General features: G+C 44.6%; 1 protein-coding gene across 1 annotated transcript; it reads left to right on the forward strand.

The window, feature by feature from the left end:
* Positions 1-230: 230 nt before the first annotated feature.
* Positions 231-19524, forward strand: THRAP3 (thyroid hormone receptor associated protein 3). Its single transcript, XM_081818087.1, has 10 exons — positions 231-420; positions 4658-5560; positions 7079-7792; positions 8722-8894; positions 9639-9750; positions 11003-11087; positions 13001-13188; positions 15776-15971; positions 16411-16554; positions 17954-19524. The coding sequence occupies exons 1-10, from the start codon at positions 284-286 to the stop codon at positions 18173-18175; spliced, it is 2874 nt and encodes a 957-aa protein (XP_081674213.1). The 5' UTR covers positions 231-283; the 3' UTR covers positions 18176-19524.
* The last annotated feature ends 19 nt before the right edge of the window (positions 19525-19543 follow it).

Here is a 19543-nt window from a genome sequence, read left to right on the forward strand (position 1 = left end):
CAACTCTGAGATCAAGAGTTGCATGTTCTACCAACTGAGCCAGCCAGGTGCCCCTAAAAAAAATTTTTTTTTAATTGAAGTATGATTAACATAGAAATTCCTCTTGGTAACAGGGCAGAGTGTTTTTAATCAGTCATTTTATCTGTGTGTGTGCGTTGTGTGTGTCTGTGTGTGGTTTTTGTTTCTAAGTGTCCAGACAAGTTGAAGTTTGCAAAGGTATTCCCTCATTTGTTTGAATTTGTTTTCTTACTTTAGGTGTAATTGAAAAGTGACCTCTTCAGAGATGTCAAAAACAAACAAATCCAAGTCTGGATCTCGCTCTTCTCGCTCAAGATCTGCATCAAGATCTCGTTCTCGTTCATTTTCGAAGTCTCGGTCCCGAAGTCGATCTGTCTCTCGTTCAAGGAAGCGCAGGCTGAGGTAAGGGGATGTGATTGTGTATCAGGATAACCACTGCATCGGTCATCGTGGGTCTCTGAAGAGCTTTTGCTAGACTCTTTCTGTGAGTGTCAGTTGGAGTGGGTTGGCTTAAGGCGGAGGGTTGGGCTATAAGATATTACAGGTGTCTTGAAATGCTGCGAATCCAAATCACCTTTGATTGCCATGCTGTTTGCCTAATTGCTTTTCTCCTCTGCCAGTATGTGCTGTTACTTATCTACTTTGGATGAAAGAGCATTTTTTTTATCTGAACTGCTTGCTTCAAATCTCTACACATGATTGTTTTTCCCTGGAGTATTTTTGGAGGCTTTGGACCAAAGTTTATATGCATCCTCGGCAAAGAAAGGATAGCTAGGATGATTAATAGTATGACCGACATTGTGAGGAGAGAAGCCTTATTAACTCTGACATAATTAAACCATAAAAACTTAATGGGAATCATTTGTAAATGTTCACCTGATGTGCCAGATACTAACAGGCGGTGTCTGTCTAGTAAACCACAGCAAAGCTATCCGAAAATCACTCTTGGAGACATCATTGTGCCTAAGTGAACAAGGAATTCTTTTGATTTTGTTGCCAGTGTTCTTTAATTCAGTCAGTATTCACATCTTTAGGTGGATTTCCCTATTTCAGTTATGTCTTAAAATTGGATGCTAACCCTCCAGCGCCTTTTCTCTTTTGATGTGTTGGGAGTTGGGTTTTTCATTCTTTAAAACTGTTTTAATTTTCTTTTGTGAGTAGACGAGAACCTTTTTTAGTATATACAAGTTTCTACACGTGAATGTCGATGTATTTAACTACCAAACGGGGGATAATGTGCACAGTTTTGTTCTTTTTGTCAGAATTGCACCAGGCAAGGAGGTAATTTCTGAGTCTCACCGCTTGGAACCCCCCTTACTCTTTATTTCACATGAGTATTTAGAATTCTTTTGTTAAATGAACTGATTATGAAATTTAAAATAAACCTCAGGAAAAGTAGTTATTAAGCTGCATTCTTTATTCCCATAGCCCTGTAGTATTCCTAAAATGTCTTAAAGAGATGGTTGGTGGAATTTTTTTTTTTTTTTTCCCTCCCAACAAGTTAATTCTTCACTTGATCTTAGCCAAAAGGCCAAGAAGTGATGAGAACAAGTTAATTTTTAAATGGATCTGTAAGAGACCTGCCTGAAAAGTAATTTCAGACCAGAGGGTGAATTAAAAAGTTGGCATCCATAAATATTAATGATTCTGATAATGTAGAATATAGTGAGTCTCTTCCTCAAACAAAAGAAACACTAGATTTTTTTAATTTTTATTTTTAAAGATAACATTACACCTTGAGGGTAATGAGTCCTAGCCTTTCCTCTCCTCTTTGTTTTTTGGGCATGCATTTTTATACCAAACTTAGTTCAAGCCTTAGGCTAGATAGAGGTTATTGCCCAATTGTGTGAGTCCGTTTTAAGTAAAATTCTATCCCACCTTTCACCTCTCTGAAAAAAGAAGAGGGAAACCCACTAAGTATATTTATATCTACCTTAGGAAGTTGCTATCAAGATATGGGATTGAGCAGGGGCGCCTGGGTGGCTCAGTTGTTAAGCGTATGCCTTCAGCTCAGGTCATGATCCCAGGGTCCTGGGATCGAGCCCCACATCGGGCTCCCTGCTCCACGGGAAGCCTGCTCTCCCTCTCCCACTCCCCCTGCTTGTATTCCCTCTCTCGCTGTGTCTCTCTCTGTCAAATAAATAAATAAAATCTTTAAAAACAAACAAAAAAAAAGATATGGGATTGAGCAGCGACTTTTAGTAATTCCTGCCTTGCATCCAGAGTCTTTGGATTTGGGCCATTTAAATTTCAGTTTAGCTCAGTTGGTTCTGAAAGGTAACACTTGAAAACTTAATCGAGTAAATGGAAATTAAGTAATTGGCTCAAAAACAAGCTATACAACCAAAACTGAGTGACAAAATTGAACTGACACAAACCAAAGTGAAAAATGCTAACCAGCTGTGAAGTATCTGTGATAACTGGGATTCTGGGCAGATCTATCTAGACAGATCTCTTCTCCTTACTCTACAGATATTTGGCATGGTCATTGACTTGGAAAATGAGGGAAAAATACCTTGGGCAATATGTGCTGGGGTAGGCCTAGAGCCACTTTATGTGCTATCTTATACTGAGAAGATTGTTACTTTGGAGGAATTTCTCCACAGAAAACATGTTTTTATACTCGATTCTAGTCTGACATCTCTGTTTTTTAGAAACAGATAAATTTGCCACTGGATGTTCAGTTTTTATTTCTGGCTTATCTGTTCCATGATTTTTTTTTTCTTTTGTTTTCCTTCTCCTACAAGGAAAGTGTACTATCCAGAGAGTTTGAGAAACCATGCTTTTAAATTAACTTAACTGCTGAGTTCTACAGAATTGGAGAAAATTGATTGTTTCCTTGTATTTCACAGACTGTATCCTTTTAAGTGCCTTCTCGTAAATAACTTCATTTGCAATCTGCAGAGACTCATGCTCCTGCATCTGTGCAATGACTGCGGGTTTTGGATGCAGTATGCCACAGGGCCCTCACTAGTAATTGGTGACAGAAGCAGCAGTAGCCTCTGAGGATGGGAACATGAATTAAACCCTCCTTAGTGCTGGTGGTGCATCACCTCCCTCAAGTATAGCCATTTAATCGGGTCATGTTCAGTTTCATAGCCTGCATCTGCCTCTTCCTTCTTTTCTTATATTGTTACTGTTTTCGAATGAAAAGTTTGGAAGGTAAGTTTTTGTTTTTGTTTTTTAATTGTACTTAAATAGCAACCGTTAACAACCAGCAATATGATGCATTTTTGCCAGTCACTACTGTTCTTGGGGTAGATAAAGAACCTGAACCCCATGGGTAGTAAGGAGGGGAAGACCAATTTTACTTTATCTTCTTTAGATTATATTAAATGTAAGTTTCTTTTTAAAAGCACCATTGTTTAGTTAAGACCTGTCACATTTGCTAAATGGAGTTACTTATAAAACAAGCAAGCAAAATGTATCTGTTCCTAGTTAGGTCTAATATGAAAAGTTCTGTTGATGAACCAAAGGGTTTTTATTCTACTATATCTGAAGAAAATATTTTTGGAAAGACTTTTCTAATAATTTTACATATTTTTATGTAACTACTCAGGAGTAGTGGTTAATGTGAATGATCTGTATCTTAGTTGACAAGGCACATCAGGTATCCAAGGACCCCAGTGGATTTTTATACCAACAGATAACAATTTTTGGCTTTTTGTTAGAAACAAAGCTCCCTGTCATTGACAAGCCTAGCATTCATAAACATGTAATTTTTACAAAGTTAGGTCACTGTTGAATCCCCGTGGTTCTGGAAATGTGCCTTTGCTCAATTAGAGTTCCATGCTGTTGAATGAAGAAGAACACAACACTGGGCTTTAGGTTGGCTTGAAAGAAATGTGGGTGGTGATGCGGGAAGAGGGCTCATTTTGGAGTTTTCTTTGGTTAACCTGTGTCCTTGGGTGTCTTATGATCAGATGGTGCCCTCTTGTGGCACCCAGGTAGCATCTTGTAGTTCAACAAGAGAAACTTGACCTGAGTAGTGAGACCATTTCCAGGTCCTCAGTAAAAAAAACCATTATATTTATATTTTTTGCTGACCTGATTTCAGTGAATTCTTCTGAGCTTTGGCAAGTTCCTGTTTAAGTGTTCTTTGCTTGGGACTATGTATTTACAATCCCAGGTCTTAGTGGAATCTAAGAAAGTAGCCCTGTCAGACAGAGACGGCTGAATGGGATGAGGAGTAAAATGTTATACCAGTGTAGGGGCCAAAGGACCTGCATAGTCTGCACCTAAGTCTGCGACCCCGAGCTTGTATTCTTCCTGACTTCCAGTGACGTAGGGACCTGTAAAATCCCGTGTTAAACTCTAATTAAAATGGTTGTGTTTAGTTACTACATTAAGAACATTTGATGTTCTTTTAGTCACTGTAGAAATACATTTCTGTTTAAAATGCACTACAGTATTAATGAAGCAATCTCAGTGGGTCATTTGTGAAGGTGATTCTTATCTATATTATTTGTACTTAATGTGGGTCAGCAGTGGGATTAAATGTTTGTTTGTTTCTTTGAGAACAAAACAATAAAATACATAAGAACAAGATTTCAAACTGTTACTCTTCATTGGCAGGTATTTCTTAAATAAAAAGGCTTGTGTCAAAAATTCAAATTATTTCCCCCATTCCCCTTTTCAGTTCTAGGTCTCGTTCCAGATCGTATTCTCCAGCTCATAACAGAGAGAGAAATCACCCAAGAGTATATCAGAATCGGGATTTCCGAGGTCACAACAGAGGCTATAGAAGGCCCTATTATTTCCGTGGGCGCAACAGAGGCTTTTATCCGTGGGGCCAGTATAACCGAGGTGGCTATGGAAACTACCGCTCCAACTGGCAGAATTACCGGCAGGCATACAGTCCTCGTCGGGGCCGCTCCCGATCCCGGTCCCCAAAGAGAAGGTCCCCTTCACCGAGATCCAGGAGCCATTCTAGAAACTCCGATAAGTCTTCCTCTGACAGGTCAAGGCGCTCCTCATCCTCTCGTTCTTCCTCCAACCACAGCCGAGTGGAATCTAAGCGCAAGTCTGCAAAGGAGAAAAAGTCCTCTTCCAAGGATAGCCGGCCATCTCAGGCTGCCGGGGATAACCAAGGAGACGAGGCCAAGGAGCAGACATTCTCTGGAGGCACCTCTCAAGATACAAAAGCATCTGACAGCTCGAAACCATGGCCAGATGCCACCACATATAGTGCTGGTTCTGCATCACGGGCCTCTGCAGTTTCTGAGTTGAGCCCCCGGGAGCGAAGCCCAGCTCTCAAAAGCCCACTCCAGTCTGTGGTGGTGAGGCGGCGCTCACCCCGTCCTAGCCCTGTGCCAAAACCTAGCCCTCCACTTTCCAGCACATCCCAGATGGGCTCAACTCTGCCGAGTGGTGCTGGGTACCAGGCTGGGACACACCAAGGTCCATTCGATCATGGCTCTGGGTCCTTGAGTCCATCCAAAAAGAGCCCTGTGGGTAAGAGTCCACCGGCCACTGGCTCCACGTATAGCTCATCTCAGAAGGAGGAGGCTGCTACCCCAGGAGGAGCAGCCTATACAAAGAGGCAAGTATCTTGTTTCCCCTCCCTGGGTGTGTTTTTAGCTCACCAGCTGGCAGTTTAATTGTAATGTGATCTCAGAGCTCTGATTGGTGGTAATAAGGTAATCCCTGTTTCCTAAACTTTGCGTTAGCAAATTTGAAAAGCACCACCCAAGGAAACCTTTAGCTTAACTCTAGCTTTCCTACCTTTCTGAATTTGTATTGCAGCATAAAGTTGCTTTAGACTGCTCTGCAATGATGTTTTCACATTTAAAATTTGCCTTGGATTCTACCAATGTAAGCTAGAGAACAGTAGAGATTTGTGGGTCAGCTATCAAAAAAATAAGGTCTTTGCCAAAATGAATGGCCATTGGAGCTGTTAGACCCTGTAGGACCCGCCATCTACTGTGATCAGTCTGCATCAGCCCATCATGGTGAAGAGCTACACCTCGTATCCTCACATGCTCCAGTTGAGGAGACTGGGCAGATGGGAAAGCCTGAGGCTTAGTCCAGGAAGCCCTTTTTAAAATCACAAGGTGGGTGTGTGTCCCAGTAGAAGCCAACCAGGCTGCATGTTAGGAGAGGACGTGACCGTGCTTCTGTCTTTCTGCTCTGGGGGACATGGTGAGTTGGAACCTGGATCTTTGTTTGTGTGGTTGGATGGATTGGGATGCCAGAGTAAGTAATAGGGAAGTTGTATTGGGACCAGGTTGTCAAGAGGGACTTACTGGGCAGGTGGTTCCACCCCTCCCCACCATGTCTTCTTATTAGCATATTCTTTGATGCCCTGCTGTCCTTTGAGTCATCTTTGCCATAGTAATGCCACTATAACTTGATTAGATTTTCTTCATTAATGGTACAAACTTTACAGCCTTCAGTGACTCTGTTTTAAAGTTAAGTGTGGTTCCTTGCCAGGACTGGGAGTCTCATTAGGAGACTCGGGCACGAGCTCTGCTTTTCCATAAGAACGAGTAGGATGGTTTCTGCCCCCTTCCCCCAATTAACTTGTATTTTGTTTTTATTTGTGTTCACAGTATATTTCATATTTAGATCTCCTAGGTGACTTGAAGCAAACATGAAGTCTCTTTTGAGACTTGTATTTCCAAATGTGAGTTGTATAAAAGCAAAACAGTCCAAGGTTGAACATTCTATGTTAACTTTGCTGAAAGCAGATTTTAAATGACTGAGTGAAGGTTGGATAAGACCTTAATTTTTTTTTTCCTAGACCACTTACAGGTAAGTAGGTTTTGTTTTTAGTATCCTAAAAATTACCTTTGCTGTTTTCTTTTTGATTGCTCTTGTAAGACACAACTCCATGGACCGGGTATTTTTCGCTTAAATGGCATCCAAGTTCATAGATCTGTGAAAGGCCACTTTTCAGAAATTACTATAAGAAAGTAACCAAGTAGAAAGTCTTTGGTAACACTGGAATCCACAAGACATGTTTGTTCAAAGAATCAAAAACACAAGACCAGATGGTGCTGTTTTAGATCAGGTTGCTTAAAGGGCCTCTTTTGTGTCTCCCTTGTGTTTTTATAACTAGGTACCTAGATGAGCAGAAGACAGAGAATGGAAAAGATAAGGAACAGAAACAAACAAATACCGATAAAGAGAAAATGAAAGAGAAAGGGAGCTTCTCTGACACAGGCTTGGGTGATGCAAAAATGAAATCTGATCCGTTTGCTCCCAAAACTGATACCGAGAAGTCTTTTCGGGGTAGCCAGTCTCCCAAAAGGTATAAGCTTCGAGATGACTTTGAGAAGAAGATGGCTGATTTCCATAAGGAGGACATGGATGATCAAGATAAGGACAAAGCTAAGGGAAGGAAGGAATCGGAGTTTGATGATGAACCCAAATTTATGTCAAAAGCCCTAGCAGGTGCAAACAAAAACCAGGAGGAGGAGAAGTCAGGCAAATGGGAGGGCCTGGTTTATGCACCTCCAGGGAAGGAAAAGCAGAGGAAAACAGAGGAGCTGGAGGAGGAATCTTTCTCAGAGAGATCCAAGAAGGAGGATCGGGGAGGGTCCAAGAGAACCGAAAGTGGGCACAGGGGGTTTGTGCCTGAAAAGAATTTCCGAGTGACCGCTTACAAAGCAGTCCAAGAGAAAAGCTCATCACCTCCCCCGAGGAAGACCTCGGAGAGCCGAGAGAAGCTAGGAGCCAAAGGAGACTTTTCCACAGGGAAGTCTTCCTTTTCCATTACCCGAGAGGCCCAGGTCAATGTCCGGATGGACTCTTTTGATGAGGACCTTGCAAGGTGAGATGTAGTCCTTGAACTTCAGGGCTTTAGTGGTCTAAGGGGCATCTCCTAACCCCTCCCCCTGAGGTTGTTCCGGAACCAGGACAGGCCCCTCGTGTATTTCCCCTGCTGTCCAAGTTTCAGTGCTGATACGACCACCTGTTTTCAGTGGAGAAGAGTGTGTCACTGAGCAGTTATATGTTGGGGGCAGTATCACAGGGGTGGTAAAGCATCTTTCAGTCTTCAGTGACTGGTGTTCTGGGTGTTGGGTCTCCTCTCATCTTGACCTCTATCCATTACCCCACCCCTTATCCCCTATCATCCCATCTTTTCCCTTAAATGTTCTTAAGATGATTTTGTCTGTGGAGCCATCCAGAATCCACTTTTCCATTCTTAGCTAGGTTACCAAAGTCTATTATTACAGACACCCATCAACGAATGTAGCAATTTTAAAGTTGGGGCTGGGGGGAGGGGTGCGTGGCCAAACTTGAGGAGAGTGGCGAGGCCCAGGCTGTGTTTTGTACCTGGGGTAAAAACCGCACTGCCAGTGGGAAGTCCACCTGAGCAGCATTCCAGCCACCTCCCACTTCACTGAGTGGTCCTAGCTGGCCAACCTAGTTGATCTTTTAAAATACTTTTCATTTGTTGTGTGTGTTAAAACTGCAGTGATTCCGAAAACAGAGTCACTGAGGGTCAGTACTTCACCCTGCCCATTTGTTCCTATTAAGGACTCCCAGTGAGAAAAGGGGAGAGAGAGATTTTGGATGCCCTTATCCGTCATTATGGTCCATTGAGGTTACTTTGAACTTGGGTGGGAAGCAAAAAGCAACTTTGTGGATAAATTTAAAACTCTTGGGTTTTGAAAAAAGCATTGCCTTCTTAGGGTTTAAATGTTTTGACTTTCTGTGTATCTTGTTACACTGGGCCTTCCTGTGTTTCCTTTCCAGACCCAGTGGCTTATTGGCTCAGGAACGCAAGCTTTGTCGGGATCTAGTCCATAGCAACAAAAAGGAACAGGAATTCCGTTCCATTTTCCAGCACATACAGTCAGCTCAGTCTCAGCGGAGCCCCTCTGAACTGTTTGCCCAGCATATAGTGACCATTGTTCACCATGTGAAAGGTGAGTGCAGACCCCAGCCTGCTGCGGGCTCCCTTTCTGCGTGCTTCGCTTCCTCCGTTACAAGCAGGATGAGTGGGTGCATAAGGGAGCCTTTCGGGGCCCTTTATCTCATCAAAAGGGCCTTTGAAGCTAGGGACTCCTTGAAGGAAATTCCTTCCAAGGAGGAGTTTCCATTTTTTAATTATAGAGTTGAAGACTAAGTGCTAGTAACCTGTGATCATGAGAATAGGTAATATCCTTCACGTAAGGTTTAAAATGCTCAAAGAAGTATGAAAAATGGCTTTTCCAGCACCTCATTTTTCCTGTCTAGCAGATGGAAGCCGCTAGAGGTCTCTCAGAGACCTTGTGGTGTGAATTTCTTCTCCACGTTATTCTACCATGTCCTGGGCAGACAGGTGTGCAGGTTGGGGAGTGGTAGAGAGAAGTGATACAGCAGCTGGGTTGGGCCAGATACAGATTCTGCCTAAAACTTAAACTGCAGTGGGAGTTGGTGCTGTGATTCACAGAGAAGTGAGCTCTAGGTTTCCGCATATCCACATCCTAAGACAAGGGAGTGACTGTGGAAATCCAGTGGCCAACACTGGATTGTGTCTGAGCCAGCTGTTTTTCCTTCCTCTTTTCAGTGTGTCTGTTACATGGATTTGACTACTTGAGTCACATCTTTGTGCTGCAGGTTCACGCGGAAGAGTTGAATATTGTGTCTGCCTTTGGGATCATAATGTGTTTTTCTTTGAATTCCCACAGAGCATCACTTTGGGTCCTCAGGAATGACATTGCATGAGCGCTTTACTAAATACCTAAAGAGAGGAACTGAGCAGGAGGCAGCTAAAAACAAGAAAAGCCCAGAGATACACAGGTGAGGACTTTGGCCTTACACTGGAGGTGGCCATAAAAGCTTGCTCATCAGATAATAAACTCGTCTTGTTCTTGTCAACGTTAGGTGGGTGCCTTAGCAGAGTTTAGGGTAAACGTTCTCCAGACGCTAGGATAGCAGTAGGCGTTTGTAGTTTGAGTGGAAAGGGCATGCCTTTATGACTACAGTTTCTCACTTTGGGCCTGAGGAAGACCAGCCTTTTGATACAGATGAATCCTTATATTCTTGGGAGCTGGCAAATGGTAACCTGAGACCACTGTGAACTCTCCACAGGTGGAGTAAATGTTAAGTTTTTTTCCAAAACTGATATATGGAACGCAAAACTGATACATGGAACGCATGTGTTCCATGGAGCAGTTCTTCTGGAAGAATTTCCAGTGGGTGGCAGAGCTTGTACGATTATGTCAAAGGGTTTAAAAGCCCAGCAGGTTTAAAGACTGTCACATTCGGTTGTGGGAGCATATTCAGTAAATAGGGGCTTTGTCTAGAAACAAACTTGAGTGCAGCTTTAATTTCTTACTAGTCAGCTCTGTTGCAGCAGGGAAGAGAACCATGTTTCTCCAACAGTCTTGGGTCTGGGGTCTTTGGGATGTGTGCATATGCCAGCTGGTTTTCTCACCTAGACCTAATGTCATAGGTAAATAATGGGCTATTATATTCTTATTCCCAAGATGAGAACTGCTCTTTGAGGTTAGCAGGGCATGGATCGTCTTGATGTGAACTTGAGGTTATAGGCGTGGGTGTAGGTGAACCTTCCTTCCTGGCTGTAACAGTACTGGGAAGGAATAAGAAGTTCGGTTTGAGTTGGAGAGGTTGGGATGTGTGCGCGCGTGCGCACGCGCACACGTACACCTACCTATGGGAGAGTATAAATACATAGGCAAAGAATGTAAGTAACAGGGGCGCCTGGGTGGCTCAGTCGGTTAAGTGACTGCCTTCGGCTCAGGTCATGATCCTGGAGTCCAGGGATCGAGTCCCGCAACGGGCTCCCTGCTCAGCGGGAAGTCTGCTTCTCCCTCTGACCCTCCTCCCTCTCGTGCTCTCTGTCTCTCATTCTCTCTCGCAAATAAATAAATAAAATCTTTAAAAAAAAAAAGAATGTAAGTAACATATATATGTAAGTTAAGAAACATCATTAAAAGGATTCTGTTACTTAGCTGAGGAACTAAAATATTACCAGTAGTATATTCACATTATGGGGATATTAAACAATTTTTCTCTTTTCAATTTTTAGGAGGATAGACATTTCTCCCAGTACATTCAGAAAACATGGTTTGGCTCATGATGAAATGAAAAGTCCACGGGAACCTGGCTACAAGGTGAACTGTTGCTTTGATCGTAATTCCAACAAAATGAGTGCGTTGGGCATGAACTTGACAGAAATGTGTTTGTTTAAATTACTCTCTACTTAAGTTTGTGTTTTTCTTTTAAGGATGGGCATAATTCTAAAAATGAACTACAAAGGGTTAATTTTTATTAAATGTATCAACAACCTTTGTGAAGTGGTTAGAATATGGTAAATGACCCCAAAGTCTATTGAGGTGAGCTTGAGAAAAAAAAGAGAGGAGTTTTGGAACAAGTGCCCATGATGAGAGAAGAAACTTTTTGTGATATTTTTCTGCTTGTAAGTATTATCAAATCAACTATATTACATGCACTATTTCCAACCATGATTTCAAAAAGACATGCATGTCACAGGAGAGTGAAATATTCATATCTTAACATGGTAGACTGTTTTAAACAGCTAGTCCAGTTTTTTTTCTAACATTGTACCGTATTTATCATCTGTCAGTTACTGTTACTTTAAAGCTAAACATTATTTTGATAGCCCAGCTACATTTGCAATGATGTGCACGCAAACAGAGTTATGAAGAGGTTAAAGCTTGTATGCAGTCTTTTACTATGAAATAATACATTTGGGTTTTTTTTAAGTCTCTTAGTATTTATGGACCTTCATTCACATATACAGTTGAAATTTAAAATTAAAGATGGCTCTTCCAGTGCTGCTGAAACCTTTTCAAAAGATACTCATCTTCCGTTCTTCCGCACAAACTTGTCTCAATAGTCAAATGTGACGAGAGGCCCTCTGTACAGTCTCTCTCCTCTCCCAGCCCCCTTTTGTTTTTCTCCCTGTACCCACCAGCTTGGCACTGACCCTGTGAAAGGCTTTGAGACAGCAGACGAGCGTGCGCCCTTTAGGCCTCTCAGGCCCACTCCATAGAGGTGCTGTGGGTGCACGGCCTCAGGGAGCAGCAGCTGCCTTTTTGGGTGTTTGGAGGGTACAGAGGCCCCATTCCCTCTCAAAAATGAACAGGATAAAAATAAATCTCCTTAAACTTTATTTCAACAAAAAGTTTAGTAGTTTGTATGAGATGTTAATATGGAGTGAACTGCCCATTCCTTCCTCTTTTAGAGAGGTTTTACTTCCCATGAGGCAAGTCCTAGTGCTTAATGTCCCTGAATCCGCCTGGCCCTCTGTGCTCTGAGTGTCCCCAGAGCTGTTGAAAGCCCTTGCCCTGGTTTGGGGCACACAGCGCCGCTGCTCTGCCACGCACATGCCCCGAGGGGTTCGACTTAATAAGGAAGTCAGCAAAGAAAGAGTTTGCTTTCCTTTTTTGCTGCTGCTTTTTCCCTTTTTAAACTAAATTTTGACCTGGTATTGCCACTTTGTGAATTCTCCATTGGGTTTTTGATATTCCTTCTCTAAAGCAATTGCTCACTGTAACTAAGCGTTTTGGAAGGCTGCTGGTGTCCCACAGTCCTGTTGTTGGGTTCCGCACTCAGAGCTCATTCCAAGGAGAGGATAAACCCACGGTGGCTGCCACAGTGTAGGTAGGAAAGGATGACACGACACCAACGTTTCCACGCTTGGTGGTGACTAGGCCTGAGCCAGCCTAACCGGACACCTTCGGATGCTGATTTTGGCCTACTCAGTGTGTAGGCTAGCCAGAGTTATTACTGGGCCACAGAGGAAACAAACAAGGAGATCAATGTCTAGCATTTTCAGAAGGCAGTCGTCGTCATCTTAGAGAACTGGTTTGGGTTCTGTGAGGGACCCTCAGGAAGGGACTTCTGTGGGGACATCCTGTATCCCTCAAGCTTGGGTGAGGTGCCTCACACTCCCAGTGCTTCCTCTGCACCACTCCATTGGAGTAGAAACCACAGTTTGTGGGGTGGTTGAGTTGACAGCCCCGAATCCCAAAAACCTTAATTTTGATTTCTCTTTTTGCAGGCTGAGGGAAAATACAAAGATGATCCTGTTGATCTCCGCCTTGATATTGAACGTCGTAAAAAACATAAGGAGAGAGATCTTAAACGAGGTAAATCAAGAGAATCAGTGGATTCCAGAGACTCAAGCCACTCGAGGGAAAGATCAGCTGAGAAAACAGAGAAAACTCATAAAGGATCAAAGAAGCAGAAGTACGTAAGCCCCTGTTACCTCCTTCAGACTCCTGAGTGGGGTGTCTTGTCTGCTCCTTCTGGGCTGTATACCAGACCTTCTAGGCCAGAGAAGCTCAGGGTTAGGAATGATAGCAGTTCCTTCTTTTATACCATGTAACTGTCAAGTAAGGTCCCTGGCTGAAAACAGAACTTCTGCATCAAAGTAGGTGTGATCCTTGTCCAAAGAAGGCCTCCTGGGAGACGGGCATTTAATTTGGCTTTAGGGACAGAGTGGAAAATCACCTGGGAATTCTTTTGGGTTGTGTTGGATATTTTCTTTGATATGTTCTTTTTCATCACAAATCTTCACGGGGAGGTTATGTTTTAGAAATGGCTCAAAGTTGTTGGCTGGTTAATGACATTGTTTTGTCAAAGAAATAAGAGTGAAACTAGATAGGACAAGATTGTTGATCTTAAATGCCTTTTAAGAACTAGTTACACAGACACTTCCAAGTGAGGTGTTCCAAATACTCTTTAAACAAAGGTAGCATTGTTGAACTTCATAGGGCAGCATTCATGACAAGGTCCTGTCGTTTCTCTTTACATCTGTGAAAGTCCCATGACTTTTCAATCATGTCTCATTAAACATAGAAGAGTTGAAGTCCTACACTTTCCCATATGAAGCAATACCACTTTTGCTGTTAGTGAACTTTAGCCGGCAAGCATTTTCATATCCATTTTCTGATAACAACAGTCCTTTGAGGTAAGTTGGACCCTTGGTGTGGTACCCATTTTGAAAGATAAGCTAAGCTCATAATGATTTGTCTAAGATGACACAATTGTCAGCTGACATCAAAACCCAGATGTTGTGTTCTACTTTGTCTCCCACTCCACCTTGTTACTTGTGCCTGGGGAGCCCTGGCAGCTTCCAGGGCTGCCTGTTGGTAAGGGACCTGATCATCCTCAGCAGAGAGTGGAAGTGGTGGTTCAGCAGTCCTCGATGCTGCTCCTGGTGGAGAGGACGTAGAGCCCCTCAAACGTTTCAGGGTTGGGTTTGGGTTGGGATCCTGATTGCTTTCCCTGGAGCACCTCCCTCTTGCTCTGTCTTGCTGTGTGACCTTTGAAATCCTAGTATTCTGTGACTGGGGCAAGAAGCAAGATGGTTGTTCTCATTCTACATCACACCTCAGTTCACAAGAACTGTTTCTCATAGGACTGAAGGACAGCTCACCCAAGGTCACACAAGTAATAAAAGGTGGTGCTGGGACTCAAATCTGGGGCCTTATTATTTTTTTTTTTTTAAAGATTTTATTTATTTATTTGACAGAGAGAGACACAGCGAGAGAGGGAACACAAGCAGGGGGAGTGGGAGAGGGAGAAGCAGGCTCCCCGCAGAGCAGGGAGCCCGATGCGGGACTCGATCCCAGGACCCCGGGACCATGACCTGAGCCGAAGGCAGTCGCTTAACCAACTGAGCCACCCAGGCCCCCTGGGGCCTTATTTTTTAAAACCTTTTGAAATGGCACTGACTTAAAGGAGTCTAGAGTTACACATCTGAGTTATAAAAATCCTATGACAGTAACTTAGACTTTTACTGTTCATGGAGTAAATGCTAGAAAGAGCCGCTAGGATTTAAATATTTAAGTTCTTGAGCTTCTTAAATGTCGGGGAATGTGGTGGGAGAGGGGGCAGGATACTTTGCATAATGGAGGCGGACAGCGAGAGGTTCCTGGCACTTGGCCGGCTTCTCCCCGTAAGTCGTCCTCTACTCCTGGGAGCCTGGCCTTTCTACCACCTTACAGGCCGCCAGTAAGCTCCATTCATACATGGCTGGGCCAGCACCCACATCTGGTACATAGACAGTGACTCATTGTAGTAAGCTCATTTGCTCTAGTCTGTAATTTCTCTCAGATGAAGGGAAGGGCAGGAAATCACTCTGGGAAGAGTTTTGCTAAATCCTGTGCTTAATAACTCACCCTGTTTGAGCTCAGTGAGAGGTGCTATGTGGAGTCGTGGTATAATTAGAGCTAGGTTTGAGCCCAGGTTCTTCCCAGCTCTCTCACCCTGACTCTCCTCTGTCTATAAAATGGGAAAATACTACTGAATAATCAGGGTTGCCATTTACTGGATGCTTGCTCTGTCACTGTAAAGTGTTTAAGCATGTTGTTGGTTCAGTCTTTAGAACAGGCCCATTAGGCAGATCATGTTCTTCCTATGAGAAATAAAAGTAATGTAAAGCGTAAAACAAATGGTATTATATAAAGCCTCTGTCCCTGTACCCGGTACATCATGGCTCCCAATACAGTGTTTGCTTCCTTCTGCCTTTCTAGTTCGTGCATGTGTATTATACGGGGCCATGTTCTCTTCCTCTTGCTGTGCATGTCCCATGTTTATCACAGGCTAAGACATAGATGTGTCACTGAACATGATTCACAGAATTGAGAGGGAGCTCTCTGGGTACCTGGGTGGCTAAGGTGGGGGCGAGTTTTGAGGTTACTCGTCTTCAGTGTCTTCTTACCACAGATAATGTTCCTGATTGTCCTGTGCACCTTACCAGTGAGGTCCCAGCCAAGGGCTGTCCTCTAGGGTCGAGTGATTTAAATCCCTGGCTTTTCTGTTTTCATAGGAAGCACCGGAGAGCACGAGATCGGTCCAGGTCCTCCTCCTCTTCCTCCCAGTCATCCCACTCCTATAAAGCGGAAGAGTACACTGAAGAGACGGAGGAGAGGGAAGAGAGCACCACGGGCTTTGACAAGTCAAGACTAGGGACCAAAGACTTCGTGGGTCCAAGTGAAAGAGGCGGCAGAGCTCGAGGGACCTTCGTAAGATCCTGCCCCCTCTCCCTGCTCCTCCCAACTCTAGTTATGTGATTACCAGATTACTAGTTTTGTTGCCCTTGCTGCAAGTAATCTAGGCTCTACATCCCAGAATCTGTACCCCTCTTCCCCAAGCTTTCTGGTTTTAGTTATTTTTCTGTTCATAATCACTTACCTAGAAAGCCTCTCGGGGCTTCTGACCTCCGAATTTCCCCCCTTAGCTTGACTGCTGCTGTGTCTGTAGGGAGGGCCTTGTGCCATGTGTCCCTCTGCCTGGGCTACAGACTGGAGCAGAAAGGGAACGGCTAGAACCCAGTTGACCAGCAGATTGACTAGAGGACCGCTATCTGTTCTGAGCCAGAAAAGTATTTGAGCCGAAGGCAGGGAGTGGTTTTTCTCCACTCCTGACTCAGTCCTTTGTTCCTTTTCCCCATTTATGCCACAGCAATTTCGAGCCAGAGGGAGAGGCTGGGGCAGAGGCTCCTACTCTGGTAACAACAACAACAACAGCAACAACGATTTTCAAAAGAGAAACCGGGAGGAGGAGTGGGACCCCGAGTACACGCCCAAAAGCAAGAAGTATTACCTGGTATGTGTCTGGGATAACCAGGAAGGGCCAGAGCGCCTCTGGCACACAGCGTGGCTGATACCGATGCTTCATTGGTCTGTCCCGAGCTGTGATTAAACGTGTGTGCAGGCGGACTGTGCTGGGGGGCTGTGTACTTGTGGGCCCACGTGGTGCTGGCCAGAGGAGTGTTCTGCAAGGCAGTATCCTGGCCTCAGAGCTGTATGAATCCAGGATGCGCGAGAAAGGTTGCTCTGGCCTTTTGAGTCTGTGAGCTTGTCTGATAGCTAATCCCCCCTCGGCCGCCGTCCAGCCTTCATCCAGGGATGGAGTCATGGCCTTCCCCTGAGTCCGCAGTTCACTCTGTCACTCCCTAGTGCAAGATAGAAAAGACAGCTCAGGATCTCTTTGAGGGAGGGGCTCTGTCTCCAGAATGAGTCACTGGGGCTTCTCTCGTCTGAGCTGTTGGTCACTCCTAGGTAGCAGGCACTTTCTGGGTCTCCCTCCCTCCCTCCCTCACGTGAGGTTGGGGCTCCTCAGGTCCAAGCAGATGGGACTCTGGGTGTTGTAACCAAGGTAAACTTGAAACTGAGACTCCATCACCCCCGAGAAGGGCTGGCACGGGTCTGTATCGTCAGCTGCACGGCTGGGACTCGGGTTTTGTAGACGACTGCACAGCTACCTTCGCTTTTCTGGGGAAGCTGGGAGCTGCTCTGAGCCTCCTAGGGGGCCCTTGCACACCCGCATCTTAGGGAAAAGTTGGCAGGGCCCAGGATAGGTGCTGGAGTGGCACTGCTACGGGGGGAAGGTAAAGGCCATCTGAGTCCTTCTCCCTGTGCCCATCTGCCACCTGAAGTTCGGAGCATTGTTGGCCTCCTGCGTTTAGGCTGTTGAACGAGCAGCCCTGGCAGGAAGCAGCTGGCCCTCTCGCTGAGTTGATCCCCGGAGCCTGAGGTCCTACTTGGGATGGTTTAGAGTTTTTGAAGCCATGGTGCTGACGAGGTAACAACTTCTAGTTTTCAAAGTGCATTCTCACTCAGTCTCTCATTGGAGCCCTTCTCTCTCGTGTGATCATCAGAGCAGGATTGGGATGCAGAGTGGAGGGTGATGATGATGATAGAGGGTAGATGTCAGGATTAAATGAGATAATGCAGGTGAAGGTCTTTCAGGGCTCAGTGAAGGTTTCATCATCATTGTAATGCCCAGGCTACTGCCTCAGAATTCCTAAGGCACCCAATGGAATATTCTCTTGGATCTGAATCAGTAGCATTTTTGGAGTAGGGGGGATCGGGAGGAGGACAGAAAAGGAACAGAAGGTGGGGTGGGGCAAAAGGCTGGTTTGAGAAAGTCACATTTGGATGAAAAGAGGGCTTTGGCTACTCTTGTTCACTCTGGGATTGATGGCCGTTTTCTTTTCTCTCAGCATGATGACCGTGAAGGTGAAGGCAGTGAGAAGTGGGTGAGCCGGGGCCGGGGCCGAGGAGCCTTCCCCCGGGGTCGAGGCCGGTTCATGTTCCGGAAGTCCAGCACCAGCCCCAAATGGGCCCACGACAAGTTTAGTGGGGAGGAAGGGGAGATTGAAGACGACGAGAGTGGGACAGAGAACCGAGAAGAGAAGGACAATTTACAGCCCACAACTGAGTAGGGGCCACTCTGGTGGGAGTCCCTGCCCAGGGGAGAGAGGGCGCTGGGAAGATGGCTGGTGAGGAGCAAAACAGAGGAGCCTCAAGATTGCAAAAATCCCACCCCTGCCCCCCACCAGCCAGCCGCACAGAATCCTATTACAGCCGAAAGCATCCCTGGCGCTGCGTCCCACTGGACAGAGGCGGCCGGCCGAGGAGCCTGGGGTCAGGCCCGGCTCTTGAGCAGAACACAACACATTGGGCTTTAGCTGTGTTTCTCATTTGTTGTTGGTGTGTGGGGTGGGGGCTGGGGTAGGGAGGGGAGAGCGATACTTGGATTTTGCTTTGTTCCCTATTAGAAACCAACAGTTTTGTTCTTACTTTCATTTGGAGCTAAGAGGACTAATTTGATGATTTTCAGTCTCTTCTCCCTTATCCTGATTTTAAAAGCCCTTCTTTCTTTCTTTTTTTTTTTTTTAGGCATATGTAGTAATAATAGCAGAAAGATTTAATTTGGGCAACTTTGATTCTTCAAAGAGAAAACAAAGCATGTGAATAAACATTGAAGTGTTCACCTCAGTTTGGGACCAAACTGCTTGGATCTTTGTAAAAATCGGTTTTGTATGTCGAGGAGGAGTTCAAGGCCTTTCTGACCACCTTGTGTTCCCCTTTTCTGCACAGCCATGTATCCCGTGGCTGCTGACCACACCCCACATGCCCCCCCACCCCAATATTTTCTGATTTCTTCTGGGCTGGGCATCCCATTCTCCACCAGCAGCTCCAGTATCCCAAACTTTGTAGTCCTGCTGATCCTCTCAGCAACAGGGGTGGAAACTGGATGGCAGTTTCTGGTCTGTTTTCTAAGAAACTTCTGAATTCTATTATCTTTACAAATATAAGATGAGAAAATAATTTTTTCAATATTTTTTATTAATCTTTTTATAAAATGAAAAGAAACTCCTATGATCGATTAAGGAAGGTGGTTATGGCTGGGTGGTTTGTGGGGGTTTGTTTTTTCTTTTCGTTTTTTTTTTTTTAACCTTAAGCTTTAAGTTGAAACATTCTTGGATGTTTGGGGGGAAAACATCCTCTTAAAATGGGTCCTTGTGCTTGCCTTCTGGGGAGGCGGTCCTGAGCAGGTGAATCATATAGCATTTATGCATATGTTATATGCGGACTGCACCCACCTCTTCCCTTCCCCAACCTTTGCCTCTTGGGTTGTTGTGCTTCTTTCCCCTTACTTTGCTACATTTCTATAGTTAAGTTGGTTTTACTTGAATGATTCATGTTTAGGGGGAAAAAAATGAAAACACCCTTAAAATTTGTTTCAACTCCTCCTGCAAATAAATAAATAAATGAAGGCAGATGTAAATGGACTCTGGTCATTGTCA

This window comes from Leptonychotes weddellii, chromosome 4 (genome assembly GCF_054177405.1).
Source record: "Leptonychotes weddellii isolate Sample4059 chromosome 4, ASM5417740v2, whole genome shotgun sequence".
Classification (NCBI taxonomy): Eukaryota; Metazoa; Chordata; class Mammalia; order Carnivora; family Phocidae; genus Leptonychotes; species Leptonychotes weddellii.